Source organism: Giraffa tippelskirchi, chromosome 7, assembly GCF_054371585.1.
Source record: "Giraffa tippelskirchi isolate mGirTip1 chromosome 7, T2T-mGirTip1v1.2.pri, whole genome shotgun sequence".
Taxonomy (NCBI): Eukaryota; Metazoa; Chordata; class Mammalia; order Artiodactyla; family Giraffidae; genus Giraffa; species Giraffa tippelskirchi.
The window spans coordinates 115146215-115164505 of record NC_137281.1 but is presented as its reverse complement, the minus strand read 5'-3'; the positions used below and the strand labels follow the sequence as shown (position 1 = coordinate 115164505).

Genomic DNA, 18291 nt, shown 5'->3' with positions numbered 1-18291 from the left:
ACTCCATGGCTCTGGGCAAATTACATAACTTCTTTGTGGTTCAGGTCTTTAATGTCTGTAATTATGGTAATCTTACACATACTTTCTAGGATTTTGGAAGAGATGGAATGCAGTAATAGCTATGAAATACTTCATTTATTGATACAATAAATGAAAGCTACTATTATTATCAGCATTATTATTTTCTCTAGATATCTAATATTTCACTATGTGTTTTTGTGCTTATATTTCCTCATGTACAAATTCTGTTTCAAAAATGTTTGATCATTTTAATTTATGGAAATTCCAAGGGACCATGTCATCTTGGTTTTCCTGCCATCTTAAGCTCTGCTACCCAACCTAGACCAAGCTCAGAGAGCTGTTGTACCATTGGAGTTTAAATCCTGTCCAGGCGTTATGAGAGGGCTCATAAGAAAGAGAAGTCTTTTTGTTGTTACTCTTTCCTAAGATACAGAATTTGCATTCCTTAATTTAAAAGGTATGAGTTCACTGATAGGTTACTACTAATAGAAGTTATATTTATAGGTACCATCAATGACCAAGAGCTGGCTGTTTAATCATGAGTATTTTCAAATTACATATACTCCATCATGGTGGTTGTTTTGGAAAAGAAACACCATTCAACTGAGTAGAGTTTGTGTGCTTATTTTTTTCTAATTGCTAAATTTCCACCATGGTTTTACCTTTTCTTTATAATGTGGTTTGCAGAATGAAATAGTTGTGCATGTTGCTCTTTTTTTCCCTCCCCATTTTGCAGTAGCATAGAATTTTCAAAACTGGAAAGTGTGTTCATTATTTAATATCCAGTCTTTTTATTTCCTAAATGAGGAAACTAACAGAATTTGAGATTTGGCTAGGTTGAGAGGTGTGCTTCTGATACAAAATACACATGAGATTTGACTAGAAACATTGCCTAGTTAATGACAGATTCTGGCCTAGAACTCACATATTCTAAAATTTGTGCTAGTATTTTTGACCCCCTTAGTATTCCCAACTCAAAGAATTATCTAAAATTTTCAGCCGTATACTAAAGGAATGGGAGAAGAGAGAGGACAAAAGTGAAAAAAGAAGAGAATCTGCAATTGATATCTCTAAAGAAGACATTGGACATGATTTGATTTGTAAAAAATAATGCCTAGCAAGTATAGTGTTTTGTAAGACAGAATAGTGTAGAATTTAAGAGCTTGCATGTTGAAATCAAGATGTCTGTGCTCTGTTTCTGGCACTCTTTGTTTGTTAGCTCCATGACTCTAGACATGTTACTTCGCCTTGAACCTTTTTTTCTTTTTTTCATTGGTGGGGTGGATGGGGTGCAGTGGATACTAATAATAACTACCTTACTGCAGTTCCGGACTTAGACCTATTAGTGGAGAAGGGGAAAACCAGTTATGTGGTGATGAGTTGGCTTTAAAATACTTAGTTTAGCTGCTGTGTATGACTCAGCGCAAAATAATGTCAGGAACTTTCTGTTGAAGGAAAAATAGTTGGTGTGTTTTGAGGTCTTTCATTGTAATACGTATTGTGGCTTGTGCTACCTGTTGCAGTGAAGGGATATGAGGGTTCAGTTTATTTAAAAAGCACCATCAGCGGTGATTTCTCACTTGTTAGGAAAATACATGGATGGCAGCTTGACTGAACAGATCAGGTATTAATAGAAAATGAAAATATTAGGGTACAAAGATTCAGAGGTTGTTCTTGACTTCTGAGTGTCATACACAAATCCATCGATTGGGTACTTGGGTTAAAGGAAACAAAAATAACTAAAAATTCAACTAGAATAAACATAGAGCTTTCAAATTCTACAGACACTAAAATGAGTCCATAAGGTTATCTGTATTTGTTTAATGTTACTTCTCTAACAGCTTCTGGACTGTGCCAAATGTGGCTAAAGGGATCTTTATTTTCCTTAGAGCTCTCTCCATTCTTGACAGGTATTCAATATCTGTTCCTTCATATATATGGAACAGCTTGGCTAAGAGCCACTCTGAAGTTTGATGGGTAGCAAGTTAGAGATGGCCAACAAAAGCGTAGCTCCCCTCATATGCTGTCTATCCAAAAAAAAAAAAAACAAACAAACAAAAAATAGAGATAATTCTGACCCCAGAAAGGGTTTTACTGGGTGAGGTTTTGAGAGAACTTGGTGTGTAGTTCATTTACATTTGACAGTAGAGGCCTTGGGAATATCTAGGAGTAGAGAGAACATGTTTTTGTTCTGCCACTAGAGCACAGTCACATGAGAGTTACCCTTGTAAATAAGGATGACAGTGTTGTCTGCCTGCTTTTTCGGAACTTGCATTTACTGTGGTTCCTCAGTTTTACCATGCTGAGATTCGTGGATGCACTCAGTTTTTTTTTAATGTCCTAAGTGAATGGATGTGTATCTTAGAGTTCAGGAAATATGATTAGTAATACAAGTAACATTTGTTTTAAGTAAACTATAGAACTTTTAACTCTTTTAAGGCCACAGAGAGAAGGTTTAATTAGGCAACAAATAACTAATTACCAAGGTAATTTCATTGATTACCATGAGATTACAGGAGAGGGAGAAATTACTTTGGGTGGTCAGGAAAGACTTATTAGAATAGGAAATGTTTGAATAGAATCCTGTAGGACAAACAATCCGTGTACAAATAAGGTAGACAGGAAGACAACTTTTTGGAAATATAGAATGATGGCACCACAAGTTACAGAGGCACCAAAATCACAAATGCAGTAAATACCAAACCACCCCTTGCTTTGTAGGTGATTAGTATGATAAGGCAGATAACCTTTCTGTAAAAGAAATAGTCTGTCCTTTGGGGAATAGAGAGCCAATTAAATATAGACTTTGACACAGAGAATGGCACAAAGGGTTTTATGAAGATCAATACATTGGGTATGAAGGATGGATTCAAAGTGAAAAAGTGACAAGAGATTGGATGGTCTGATTCGACGTTACTACACAGGCTCACTTGCAATGAAATAAGACTTATGTTGAGATAATAGGATCAGGATCACAAAATAATTGAAAGAGAAGAGATGTCACAAAAGAAAAGGAAACTGGCACAGTTAGTGACTGAGAAAGATATAAAATCATGTAAACTTACTCCCCCCAGAGAATGATGACTCCTGAATTAAACTCCATATGTTTTATTTAGGTTTTGACAAGTTAGCTGTGGTTGTCTTATACCACTACCAGGTTGTTTGATTTTGATAAATAGCTTCCCTTATAAATGGGAAAATCTAGTTGTGTGAATAAAAAAAATAGTTTTTTCTCATTGTCCCCCATTTGTCAGTATTGATGGGTAATGAAGTTCTCTCCCTTAGAACACATATTTTTTCTAGATTGTTTTCTGTTTGCAATTGTTTTTATTTTTTGAACGGGAAAATGGTATAGGTTTTATAGCTACTATGAGATCAAATGCAATAATTAGAAAGGACACACAAATTTTGAAATAGTATTTTATGCCTCTTGATCTCAGGTACAAAACACGAGATGAAGCAGTTAAATAGCAAAGCAAGACAGGAGGGACAGAGAATTAAAGTAAGTGTTTTCTATATATTGCATCTATGTTCCCATTACTCTGTTTTGTTATGTAACTGCTCCTTCTGAATGTTCTGAATATGAAGAAACTGTGGGTAAGGAAAAGGTGTGTCTTAAAGTTAGGTTCAGATAAACCCATGAGAGAAAATTTTGTTTGTTACTCATGGTCTTATTCAAAACAATACCTGCCTGTAAATTATGATCTTAATGTTTTTGGTTAAGAAAAAAAATTGGATTAAGATGATATACACTCCTTTAAATTTCTTGCTAGTGGATATGTAAAATGAAAGAAATCACATAGCTATCAGATTGTCTACTTTTACATGTTTAAGCTAGTCAGACCTTCTGTTTTTTCCGTTTAGCCGTTCTTCCAGGGACAGTGTTTGTTGAGATGTTCTACCATAGATCTTTTGGGCTAGCAGTTCAGTTTCTCACCTCATTGTGAGTTTCATTTAACTTTGTTTGCCTATGAAATAGCATCTTTATCAGGATTGATTTTTACAGTTCTCTCTCTTTTTTTATCTCACTGTTGTCTTTAAAGTTAACAAGTGGGAGTCAAAACAAGTTAATCTTTGAATCTCTTTTTTGTCCCTTTTTGTAATTTTTTGGACAGATTTGTAATTATTTTCTATAAATTTAGATGTTTCTTATTCATGAAAAATTAATGGAGGGTAGATTCTGGCAGGATACATCTTTAGGTCTGCTTAGCCTGTTTTAATTAATAACAATATTTACAACTACCATTTGTCACTGTATGGTTTACAACCTTTCACGTATTACCTTTTGTAAGCTTCATACCAGCTCATCAAGAAACCATTTGAAAAGTCATCATTTTAGAGGTGAAGAAACTAGGAGTCAGAAAAGGTAGATAGCTAACCAAATATTAAGCACGCAAGACTAGTAACCAGGCAGTATGATTTTTAATTACTGTCCCTTTGGACCATGTCACACTGGCTATAGTTTAAAAGAGACCCCAAAGTGAAAAGTGAAAGCCACTCAGTTGTGTCCAACTCTTTGCAAACCATGGACTGTGACCTGCAAGGTTCCTCTGTCCATGGAATTCTCCAGGCAAGAATACTGAAGTGGGTGGCCATTCCCTTCAACAGAGGATCTTCCTGACCCAGGGATCAAACCTGGGTCTCCTGCATTGCACGAAGATTCTTTACTGTCTGAGCCACCAGGGAGACTGCAAAATAGTTGTTATTACTACTTATGTAGGACTTGGATACATAGTAGATGCTGTAAGATGATGGTTACTATCATTATTTATTGAAAAAATATTATTCACATTTTAGACATAAAAAATGTAAGCCATGGAGTGAGTCAGATAAGTTTGTTTCCTGGTATCCCCACTGTATTTGACCTTGGAAAAGATCAGATAACTTAATTTCTGAGCCTCAGATTTCTCATCTGCAATGAGATTTGTTGAATAAGAAGTGTGTGAGAATTAAAAGAATAACATATTCAACACATATCTGTAATTTATTAAAAAGTCTATAAGTGTTCCTCTTTTTACATTCAGTCTCATAAAAAGTAACCCCAAGAATTTTGTAAGTCTTAAAGTACTCCTTAGAGAGACAGCTGTTGTGAATTCCTGGAGTATGTCCTGAACAAAATGAGGGACCTGTTGTGGTTTTTAAATGCCCACCAAGAGGTCCTGTAAGTCACATAAAGGTAATTATGTTTAAAAAGTTGAAACGATTGAAAAAGTTCATTGAAGATAAACAGATCTTGGGATTTGGAGATTATTAGAAATAAAATTGGGTAACCCAGATTCTTATGAACGTAGATTCTTATTAGTCTACATTCTTAAAGACAGAATGTAAATTCTAAAAGAAGAGGCTTCAGATAATTCCTCAAATCTGTTTGAAGGTATCTACCTCACAAGGTAGTGATGAGACTTCAGTGAGCTTGTGTATGTCACAGGCTTCAGTTCAGTCGCGTCCAACTCTTCGTGACCCCATGGACTGCAGCATGCCAGGCTTCCCTGTCCATCACCAACTCCGGGAGCTTGCTCAAACTCATGTCCATTGAGTTGGTGATGCCATCCAACCATCTCATCCTCTGTTGGCCCCTTCTCTTCCTGCCTTCAATCTTTCCCAGAATCGGGGTCTTATCAAATGAGTCGGCTCTTCATGTCAGGTGGCCAAACTATTGGAGCTTCAGCTTCAGCATCCGTCCTTCCAATGAATATTCATGACTGATTTCCTTTAGGATGGACTGGTTGGATCTCCTTGCAGTCCAAGGGACTCTTGAGTGTCTTCTCCAGCACCACAGTTCAAAAGCATCACTTCTTCAGTGTTCAGCTTTCTTTATAGTCCAACTCTCACATCCATGCATGACTACTTGAAAAACCATAGCTTTGAGTAGACAGACTTTTGTCATCAGGGTAATGTCTCTGCTTTTTAATATACTGTCTAGGTTGGTCATAGCTTTTCTTCCAAGAACAAGTGTTTTTTAATTTCATGGCTGCAGTCACCATCTGCAGAGATTTTGAAGCCCAAGAAAATAAAGTCTGTCACTGTTTCCATTGTTTCCCCATCTATTTGCCATGAAGTTATGGGACTGGATGTCATGATCTTAGTTTTTTGAATGTTGAGTTTTAAGCCAGCTTTTCCCTTTCCTCCTTGACTTTCATCAAGAGGCTCTTCAGTTCCTCTTCACTTTCTGCCATAAGGGTGGTGTCATCTATATATCTGAGGTTATTGATATTTCTTCTAGCTGTCTTGATTCCAGCTTGTGCTTCATCCAGCCTGGCATTTCACATGACGTTCACTGAATATAAGTTTAATAATCAGGGTGACAGTATACAGCCTTGACGTACTCCTTTCCCAATTTGGAACCAGTCTGTTGTTTCATGTCCAGTTCTAACTGTTGCTTCTTGACCTGCACACAGATTTCTCAGAAGGCAGGTAAGGCGATCTGATATTCCCATCTCTAAGAATTTTCCAGAGTTTGTTGTGATTCACACAGTCAAAGGCTTTGGCGTAGTCAATAAAGCAGAAGTAGATGTTTTTCTGGAACTCTCTTGCTTTTTCGATGACCCAATGGATGTTGGCAATTTGATCTCTGGTTCCTCTGCCTTTTCTAAATCTAGGTTGAACATCTGGAATTTCTTGGTTTATGTACTGTTGAAGCTTTGCTTGGAGAATTTTGAGCATTATTTTGCTAGTGTGTGAGATGAATGCAATTGTGCAGTAGTTTGAGCATTCTTTGGCATTGCCTTTCTTTGAGATTGGGATGAAAACTGACCTTTTCCAGTCCTGTGGCCACCTGTTGAGTTTTCCAAATTTGCTAGCATATTGAGTACAGCACTTTCACAGCATCATCTTTTAGGACTTGAAGTAGTTCTGCTGGAATTCCATCATCTCTACTAGCTTTGATCGTAGTAATGCTATCTAAGGCCCACTTGTCTTTGGACTCCAGAAAAGTCAAAGATTTAGCATGATCAGTTAATATCAGTTCCTCCTGTGATACATTTTTGTTGTACATTCTAACATTTTTATTTTGAGAATAAGAAGCTTAGACTGTTATCCTCTGACATATTGAATAGATACTTAATCCTTTTTGCTATCAAGTGAAGTAATTATTTCATATGGTTTTATGTCATAAGCAATCTGTAGCATTTTACATGGAGAAGTTCATATTCTTGGTGTTTATTTTAGGAAATTACTTAGTAATTAACCAATGAAGCATCAGCTGTCCTGAACCAAATGTCTTCTCTGCATTGGTGATACTATGAAATCTCATTAAGTTTATTTTTCTGAGTCCTTACTAACTGTAAAAATTTTCTTGAATTTTTTTTTTCTCTAAGAACCCTACCTTGCTCTTGTAGATAACATTTTTCCTCAGTGTCTTTCTTCCCAGTTTGGAATTTTATAGTCTTCTCTTGGGTGTCCAAATTTTAGTTTGTGGTCTGTTCACATTTTTTCTTCCAGTTTTTTTCATTTGTGAAAGATTTATTGAGATTTCACTGGCATTAGTTGGGTAAAACAAAAATGCTCAGTCCATGTTTCTTGGGCAAAAGGAGAGTTCATTCTCACATAAAAACAGAGAATGATACCATAGAATGATAGAAGTGATAATCATGAAGGCCCAGGGAGAGTAGAAGCACAAAAATAGAAGCAATACTTGGTTATAAAACCTCCAGAGCATATCAAGTGACAAAGATGGTTTGTAATACAAGAATAGAGATCTTCAGTCTAGAGACTTCTTCCATTTGATGAGTAAACTTGGTCAAATGAATTACTTATTCTGGACTTAATTCCTAACATGTAAAACAAAAATTTTTCTACAAGATCAGAGTTTCTTGAATTGGGCTTATGTTATTAATGAACAGTATGTAAATACAGAGCTCCATGATCCAATATATTTATATATTATTGAGTTACAAGAAAATTAGACAGATTTCCTTGTTGGTATTAAGTGTCTCAGAATTTATTATAAATTATAAATCTGTAAGAAAGGGATAGAGTATAGTACTTCTCTTTTTTTTCCTACTGTCGAGTCCTTCTTTATTACCTGTGAATTGTTTGATAGTAACAGTCTCAATAAATAGTAAATTTGACAACATATATACTTTACTTATTTTTGTTGGTAGTGTTCAATGAAAGGATTGTCCTTTTCCCCATTGAATTCCCCTGTTATCTCTGTTGAAAATCAATTAACCATGTAAGGGAGGATCAATTTCCAGACTCTCTGTTCCACTGATTTTTTTTTTAACCTTTGCATCAATACTATATTATCTTGATTACTGTACCTTTAAAATACAGATTAATATCAAGTAGTGTAAGTCATGCAGTCTTATTTATTCTGTTTCAAAATTGTTTTTCCTATTTTAGATACATTGCATAGACAATGAAAAGTTTGAAACCAGCATATCAGTTTCTACAGAAATCTTGTGGGATGTTTGGTAGGATTGCAAGGACTCTCATCAGTTTAAGGGGAATTGATATTTTAACAATGTGGAATCTTTTGATCAATGACTATTGGTATAATTCTCTTAGTCTAATTTCTTTCAGTAATGTTTATAGTTTTCAGTGAACACATATTGCACATTTTTCATTCAGTTTATTAATAAGTAAATATTTTTGATGTTATAAGTTTCAATTTCTAGCTGTTCATATCTTATATGAAACTATAATAGGTTTTGCATATTGACCTTGTATCCTGCACTTTGCTAAACTCACTGACTGTAGTAGCTTTTTTCGTACATCCTGAAGGATTTTCTGTTTGAATATGAGAATTTAACTTTTTCTTTTCCAACCTGAATTTTTCCCATTTTTTGAATTGATTGTGATTTCTTTGCCCAGTTCTTAATATTGGGATAACAATCAATCTTTTACCATTAAGCTTGATATTAGTTATAGGTTTTGTTCATATGATTTATTAGATGGAGGAAGATTCCTTTTATTCTTAATTTGTTGAGAATATTTATCAAAAATGGATGTTGGACTTTATTTAAAAATGTTTTCATCTGTTGAGGTGATCATATGGATTTTCTTTATTAGTGTGTGAAATTATATGATTATTATTTTTAATTTTAAACCAACCTTGCATTCCTGAGAAAAATAGCTCTAGGTTATTATTGTTATTCTTTTATGTATTGTTAAATTCAATTTGCTGAAATGAATATAAATATAAGAATTTTTATATTTGAGTAATACTAATCTGTAATATTTTTTTTCTTGTCTTGCCTGCCAAAATTTGGTATCACAATAATACCTCAAAGAATGAGTTGAGAAATATTACTTGCATTTTAATTCCTTGAAAGAATTTATGTAATACTGCTCTTATTTCCTTTCAAATATTTTTCAGAATTTACCAGTGAAGATATGTGGGCCTGGAGTTTTCTTTGGAGGATTGTTTTTAATTTTAACTTCATTAATTGATAAGGGCTGGTCAGTTTTTTTCTTGAATGAACTTTGTTAGTTTGTGTATTTTAAGAAATATATCTATTTGTCCATTTCATCTAAATTGAATTAATGACGTAAAGTTGTTACTAATTTTCTTTACTTTTATATATTTATATTTAGGTTATCTGTTGCTATAATATCAAATTACTGCAATCTTAGTGGCTTGAAATAGTACATATATATGGATTCATGGTTTCTGTGGGTGACCAATTGGTATAGCTTAGCTTGATCCTTTGCCTCAAGGTCTTCTCTAAGGCTGTAAACAAAGTATTCACCAGAACTAGGGTCTCAACTGAAAGATTGATTGCTGAAGGGTCTCCTTCTGAGATTATCTGTTTTTTAGTAAGATTCAGTTCCTTTTGGTTGGTTGAAGATGGGCATTCCATTTTGGCTGGAAGCTGCCCTCAGTATCTTGCCAACTGGGCCTTTCCATCATGGCAGTTTACTTCATCAAAGCTGTCAAGGGCGGAGGGGTCTGCTAGCAAGATAGAATGCACAGTATTATGAAGCCTAATTATGGAAATGACATCCTATCACTTTGCAGTATTCTGTTGATGAGAAGCAAGTCAGTAGGTCAGGTCACACTCAAGAAGAATGGCTTATATAAGGGTATGAATACCAGAAGGCAGAGATTATTGGGGGGCATCTTAGAGTCCTCTTGGCACAGTGTTTGTAGGATCTGTAGTTAAAATCCCTACCTCATTTCTGATTTTGGTGAAGTGTTTCTTTTTTTTTCTGATCAGTATGCATAGAGGCGTATCTCTTTTACTGACTTTATCAAAGAACTTGTTTTTGTTTCATTGGTTTTCTCAATTGCTTTTCTTCTTTTCAGTATGTTTGACTTCTACTCTGCCTCTACTTTGAGTTTAGTTTGCTTTTTGTTTTTTAGTTTACCAAGGTGGGAGTTGTGGTCATTGATTTCTAACAGGCATTTAGTACTATAATTTTTCCTCTGATCATGATGTTACCTGTATCCCACAGATTTTCCCATTTTGTATTTTCATCTCATAAAGTTAAAAATACTTTATAATTTTGTTACCAAATGACTAGGGTCCCACAATTCTCCACTTATAAAATCAATTACATACTCAAAAATGGAAGAAATGAAAGATGGCTTTAGTTAGAATGCCAGCCATCTGTACAGATGGTAGACTCAGCATCCCTCAAAAACCAACTCTGAAGGTTCTGCTTGGGCATGAAACTTTAAAGAAGGAGGGAAGTAATCTCAGTTAATCATTGAGATAGGGTGTTGAAGTTATCGTCATCCCCCACACTGCATACAGACTCACTGACTTCTTGTGATCTTCCTCTAGATGTTACCTTGTTCACACAGTTTGTTCAGGAGATTACTGAAGGGCAAGCTAGGGAAGAGATCTGGTCATCTGTTAATTGCTTATTCCTCATTTCTACTTCTTTAATCTATGGAAAGAACCCACAAGTTAGGCAAGGTATTGTGTGATTAAAAGCTTTGAAAGGTGTGCTTGGACTAGAGATTAGTAGAGGATGGGAGAGTGCCTGGTACAAGTTAGTTATAATACAGCTTTGCTAAAGTGACAAGAAAAGGGGCTGAGGGTGGTTTCCAGAAAAGAGCCACTTGCAAATCCCTGCTTGTCAGAACATCATTCCATTTCTGTGGGATTAGGGGTGAAGGTCTATTTTCTGTAACTTCATTGTCAATGTGGGTCTGTTTTGCTGACAATTTTGGTTGTCCACTTAAATACACGGGCAGAGTGAGCTACAGTTATTTGGATGCTCACAAAGATGATTATGAGCAAAAATGTTAATCCCATTCTCTTGAGGCCAGTTCTTGGAATTTTGCTACCCATAGATTCAGTACTGCTCAAAATGAAACAGCTTATGTCATGGCTACAGTCTGGTTATCACGCACTGAACTTTTTTCCTGTAGTGGCAGTTATAGTATCTATAAAACAATTCTGTATTGGTTCTAATCATTAACTTCTCAGTTTTGTACTTGGGGTGGGGTACAGGGTTCTGCTCTGTTCCAATTTTCCTATTGATTTCTTCCTTGACCCTTGGGTTATTTAGAAGTGTATGTTTAAATTTATGACATTTGGAGATTATCTGCAGGTGATTTTATTATTAATATTTAATTTCATTCCATTGTAGCCAGAGTACATGCTTTAGTTCTTTGTGTAAATTCGTATTTCTAAAGTGGTATTATTTTCCTTTTGATTGAAGAACTTCCTTTAACATTCCTCATTGTGTAGGTCTGGTGCTGATAAGTTTTTCTTGTTCCTTGTGTCTGAAATATTCTTAATATTTTTTTACAAAATGTATAGGGTTCTAAGTCATTATCTCTCTTTTCCTTCTTCCTTTCTTCCTTTTCCTCCTCCTCTCCCTGTCCCCTGCCCTTTCCCTCTCCCCAGTAATACTAAGATTCGCCTTGTTTCCTCTGTCTCAGGGGTTACAGTCCTATACTGCCCATGTCCAGTGTCTCAAAAGTATTGCTTAATGTATTTCATTTAGGGTTTTTTTTTTATATTGTTTCAAGTGTGAGGGTTAATCTGGTCTCTGTTAATCTGAACTCCATTTTGTTTGAAAGTGTAAGTGAAAATGTAGTTTTTTAATTTGGCTGATCTGATAGGGACCATGGATTTGGTTCATCAATAGGAGCCCTGTGAGCAGCACATTATAAATGAATGGAGAAGTGAAACCAGCCCTGTTAGCTTTTCCTGCACAGCACTGAAAATACTGGCTTATTCAAGAGATCTTTGGAATTTTGATACTCTATTCACTATTGTATAATTGCTCTCCTTACTACCAACTATCCCAAAATATTTGTCTAGGGATACTTGGTAATCAGAAACTAAAAATAATGTTCTATTAGTATAACAAGATTAGATATCTGCTACTAACTGTGTGATCTTAGGCCTGCCCCCTTGACTTTCCTGAATCTTTCCTCATCTCTGAAATAAGTCCTCTCTCTTAAATGAATTATTTTCAACCAAGGTTTCCAGATTCTGAAAAGATAGTGGTGATGAGGGATTCATGATTTATTTTAAAATATAGTAAATAGCTGCATCCAGTAGTTTACTTAGTGTGTTTTAGGGATCTCTTGGTGTCCCTGAGACCCCTTTAGAGTGTTGAAAGGTTAAAACCATTTTCTTGATACTATTAAAACTTTGCCATTTCAGTATTATTCTTTCCTGAGTTTAATGTGGAGTTTCTAAATGCTACATGTTATATGATGATGTCAGCTCTGACAGTTCTTGTGTTTTTAAAATTCCTTAGGTTTAATTTCTCATATGGTAATTATCAGTGAATATGTCCCACTTCGCCAGTGCCTCAGTGGTGAAGAATCTGCCTGCAGTGCAGGAGACGCGGATTTGATCCCTGGGTTGGGAAAATAGAAAATGGCAAACAGATCCAGTGTTCTTGACTGGAAAATTCCATGGACAGAGGAACCTGGAGGGCAGCAGTCCATGGGGATGCAAAGAGTCTGACACAACCACGCGAGCAATTGAACTGACTGATGTCCCACATAAACAGAAGCCTTTTGGGGTTCTTTGTCTTTTAAGAGAAAATGTTTTTTGTACAAGAGGTCCTGTGACCAAGGGATTCTGAGACCGTGAAAATGGATGGCCTACTAGAAATTATTCTCTGTTTAAGTACGTATTCTATTGTCAGGTTTCTTAGTGCTGGAGATGGGGGAAAAAAATTAGTGGCTAACAGTAAATCATCTGCTGTCATGATTCCCAAGTTTAAATAAATTCTATACCACTGTCTGACCTTGGGAAAGTTATTTAAATTCTCTAGGACAAAATTTCCTCATCTAGGAGATGGAGAAAATATGGTTTCTATGCATAGTTTAAATTAGCTAATAGAATGCATGACAGCCCTTGCTAGCATATAGTAGTCACTCAGTGAAAACTAGCTGTGATGCTTGTGATGCCACCAGAGGCAAGCTTATTGATATTTTTGTTATCTGATTATCACTGTTTCGTTTTCCTCTGCCTGCCTGTCACTGCTTATTCTTCTTTGAAGCTGTGCTGTTATGTTGCCATTTTCTAAACTATACTCAACCCAGGAAGTTTTAACTTGGAGGTTGGCAGACTGTCTTGGGCTTTTTTCAAAATATCACTGGTCATGCCAGTGAACTCCTTGAAAGCAAAGACTGTTTTATTCATCCTTGTATCCTAGCACTTAGCACCATGCTTGATATTATTTGGCAGTAATACTTACATATACATATGCATTGTCACGCTTTCATTCACACATTTTTACCTCTTTAATTTTGTAAATAACTAGGTTAAAATGATATGAGAAGACAGGTAAAAGAAAAGAGAGATGGTTAGAGGAAAGAAGAAAGCCAGAAGGAAGTCAGGAGGAGTAGAGACAAGAAGATCCCCTCTCAGAAGTGTTGATAAGCCCACCTGGTGGCATCTATAGTAGAATTTAATAGTATACACTGAAAACATAAGAAGTTGAAGCAGACAGACAAACGAGAGAAAATCAGTTTAGTTATTACTATGAATGAAATTGGCAGATTTGATCAATAAGGTGATAAGTCAGTTTCTGCCACTAGTATCCAAGTGGCGCATCTCCCAATCTCTCTTAGGAGGCATATATATATTAAAAAAAAAAAAAAAAGACTGGTCTTATTGTGAACTAGTATTGATTATCAAAGGAATGCCAGTCTCCAATGTTGCTCATTATCTGAAAATTTTGCATGATGTACTTAACTAATGTTGTATTTTTGTTAAGTATCTGAAAAATTTGTACTGGGTGAACATATAGTAAAACAGTATCAATTTAGACTAAATGTCTGAATTACAGTGTAATTTTACTTTTAAGGAAATAACTATCTTGTTATTCTTACTTTTAATTAGGTATATTAGCTGTAAGTATTCTAATGAATTAGTACCATTTAAATTTCCTTGTCAGTTTCATTTAATTGTGCTGTGCTTAGTCTCTGGGTTGTGTCCAACTCCCATGGACTGCAGCCCTCCAGGTTCCTCTGTCCGTGGGGATTCTCCAGACAAGAATACTGGAGTAGGTTACCATGTCCTCATGGATTTCCCAACCCAGGGATCGAAGCCAAGTCTCCCACATTGCAGGCAGATTCTTTACTGTCTGAGCCACCAGGGAAGCCCAAGAATACTAGAGTGGGTAGACTATCGCTTCTCCAGGGGATCTTCCCGACCCAGGAATTGAACCAGGGTCTCCTGCATTGCAAGTGTATTCTTTACCAGCTGAGCTACCAAGGAAGCCCTTCATTTAACTACCAGATTTAGAATACACATACACACATCACAGCAAAGGTTTTCTCTGATAATAGATCTCATAACTATTTGTTTGATTGTGTGCTTGATGAAGTTGCTGTTTTGTGTATTGTTACCGTATTGCATGAAGAAGACTATCCTTACGTAATAGCATCATGGTCATGAAGTGAGATGCTTCCACTTACAAGCATTCAGAACTTATACTAACTGAACAATAGGTTCACCCCTATTTCTCATACTCACTCAAGGGTGCATGCTTTTTTTTAGTAGAGTGAAAGAAGGGTTTCTGCTTTCCTTTTTATGAATTCACATAATTTGGTTAGATAAATATATGTACGATTTGAGTAAATTATGATATCTAGACATGTGAGTAGCTTCAAAAATCCTGCTTTTAGTGATTAAAAAAAGTTGGTTTGCTTTTGTACATGTTTTGCGAACTGATGAATGAGTGCTCCCCGAGGGGTCATTCCTCAGCAGTATATTGGAATTACTCAAAGGCCTTGCTAGTTAGCCACCTGATGGAGGAGTAGATAGCTTTACTTACTGATTCTTAAAAGCAAGGAAATTGACAAACATGCAGAAATGAGTGAAGGGAGGGTAATGTATTTAGAATTTAATTCCTCTGATCTTCATAGTAGTAAAGGCTAATCTTCTTTAAATACATCTTTGAAATGTTAACATATGGATGGAACATACAGTGATTCTAAAGCTGCAGTTGTGGGATATTTATAGATAGATACAATTTTTAAAATTCTTAAAGTAAGAGTTAGATGGCTTTGTCAGAAATATTTTAAATTCTTTGTCAACTAAAAAATTCTAAAGTTAAAACTGGGGAATCATTCAGAGTCCAAGAAAAACTTGCTGTGTTCTTTCTCTAAGCTAGTCATTTAATATTGAAATCTTTGTTGAGAGAACTATGCTTAGTTTTCATAAGCCCATTTATCATTAAAAAGTCATGTCTGAAAGTTAGGTTTTCTTTATCAAATATGTTCAGAGTAGTTATACCTACCTCTTTATCTGATGGTGATGCCTTTCTGTTTTTCAAAAGAAATCCTGACATTTCAGCTGCTGAGAACACTGCAAGAAAAACTGGATAGGTCAGAAAACAGGGGCCGTATTGTCTGTTGGTATTATATAGAAATAAAAATTTCTTATTTTGCCCTTTCTTTGTTGGAATATTAATATGGTACCTGTGGTCCTCTAGCCCTGTAACCACTATGGGCTTTGAGGATCTAGGAACTGAAGAAGGGGGTGATGGGTTTGTCTATAACTAGTACTTTTATATTCAGTTTCTATGTCTGGGTAGCTTCATTGCTGCAGAACAAATCACAGATTCTCTAAAGAAGACTTAATGCTGCCTCTGATACTTTTTCTGTGGTTGAACCTCAGGTTGAAGTTGGATTTCAGGCTGTCACCTTAAAGATTTTTATCTCTGTGGGAATTATTTTATTTTATTTATTTATTTTTTAATAAATTTATTTATTTTAGTTGGGGGCTAATTACTTTACAATATTGTAATAGTTTTTGCCATACATTGACATGAATCAGCCATGGGTTTACATGTGCTCCCCCTCCTGGACCCCCCACCCACCTCCCTCCCCATCCCATCCCTCTGGGTCATCCCATTGCCCCGGCCCTGAGCCCTTGTCACAGGCATCGAACATGGAATGGTGTTCTGTTTCACATATGATAATACACATGTTTCAATGCTATTCTCCCAGAACGTCCCACCCTCACCTTCTCCCTCAGAGTCCATAAAATTGTTCCGTGCATCTGTGTCTCTTATTCTGTCTCGCATATAGGGTTATCGTTACCATCTTTCAAATTCCATATATATGCATTAGTATACTGTATTGTTGTTTTTCTTTCTGGCTTACTTCACTCTGTATAATGGGCTCCAGTTTCATCCATCTCAGTAGAACCGATTCAAATGTATTTTTTTTAATGGCTGAGTAATACTCCATTGTGTATATGTACCACAGCTTCCTTATCCATTCGTCTGCTGATGGACATCTAGGTTGCTTCCATGTCCTAGCTATTGTAAACAGTGCTGCGATGAACATTGGGGTACACGCGTCTCTTTCAATACTAAACAGACCCAGAATTGAAAGATTTTATTTTTTTTAAGTATTTTCAGTCTTGCACCCAGGCCATTCAAATGCCCCCTTTATTTTACTGGAATGGAGTTACACAGTTTTTCTCTAGATTTTTTTCTCCACATTTTGTTACAATGAATAATAATTCTTAACTGTAATTGCCAAATTATTATCATAAACTCCATCTTACAGGAGGACACTCAACTACTGGTCCTAATGGTATAAAAATTTGCTTCTAGATTTGTTGGGGTCTCTGTTCTCATTCTTTGTAGGAATTGAGTCAACATTACAATAGATTGCTGCAGTTTATTACCACCTTGGGCAAGTGGAATGTTCTGCAGGAGGAATGAATGCCTGTATTTGATATTCACTTACCAAAGGATTTTCCCTTTCCCATTTTGTTTGCTTTTTCCCCGTCACAATCCGTATGTTTAAAAAATTCTCAAAAGCTTTTATGACTGCCTCCATTATTTTGAGCACAACTAACCAAATTTGGTGATTAAGATTTTTTTCTTGTTTTTCCATTTCCCTGGCTATATTCCTTTATCACCTATGAATTATTATTCAGATAAATACACTCTTTGTTTTGTGTGGCTTCAGCTTATCATTGAGCTACTCAATTCACAATTCTAGAGAGGAACAGTTATTTCTAGAGAGTCAGCATTGCATGGTGGTTTCTGGAGTGTGACTGCCTGGATTTAAATTCCCATCCTGGTACTTGCTGTTGTATATCAGGTGAATTGTTAAATTTTCAGTGCCTTTTTCCTTATGTATCGTTTGAGAATAATAGTTCATAGGTTGTAAGGATATTTAGTAAAGCCTGTAACTCAAGTTCTGGCATATAGGATCATTAAATTATGTTGATGCTATTATTAATGCTGGCATAGAAAAACTTAAATTAGAAAAATTGAATGAAGAATTGATTATTCCTAGAAGGAATCATTCACTGATCCTTCAACTATGGCTTATTTACTTTCACCTTTAAGGAAATAAATCTAGGTCAGTGGTTCAGCACCCATATGAACCAGTTAGCAAAGAAACATTATTTTGGGACTTCCAGTGGTTAAGTGGTCCAGTGGTCCAATGGTTAAGACTCTGACCTTCCACTGCAGGAGGTATGGGAACAAGCCCTGGTCAGGGAACTAATAAAATCCTGCATGTCACACAGCAAAAGGGGGGAAAAAAAGAACATTGTTTTTCACTGTTATACTTTTAATCTGGACTTTCTCTTAAAAATGAGTGGCTTTACTCAGAAATAAATCCATGTGCATGTCAGCACCTTATCTTTGACAAAGGAGGCAAGAATATACAGTGGAGAAAAACTTCTTCAATAAGTGGTATTGAAAAAACTGGATAGCTATATGTAAAAGAATGAAATTAGAATACTTCCTAACACCATTCAGAAAAATAAACTCAAAATGGATTAAAGACTTAAATGTAAGGCTAGAAACTATAAAGCTTTTAGGGGAAAACAGAACACTCTTTGACATAAATCACAGTAAGATTGTCTCTGA

General features: G+C 35.7%; 1 protein-coding gene across 36 annotated transcripts in view; it reads left to right on the top strand.

Moving 5' to 3' along the window:
• The window catches only part of TCF12 (transcription factor 12), a 395492-nt gene that overhangs the window by 158393 nt on the left and 218808 nt on the right, over positions 1-18291 (top strand). For 9 of the 36 annotated variants that reach the window (XM_081510127.1, XM_081510128.1, XM_081510126.1 and 6 more), the window contains exon 5: positions 3462-3523. The exons of the other annotated variants lie outside the window; for them this stretch is intronic. In XM_081510127.1, coding sequence (XP_081366253.1) covers positions 3476-3523 — 48 coding nt within the window. In that variant the 5' untranslated portion in view covers positions 3462-3475. The remainder of the gene's footprint in view (positions 1-3461; positions 3524-18291) is intronic. 36 annotated transcript variants of the gene reach the window in all.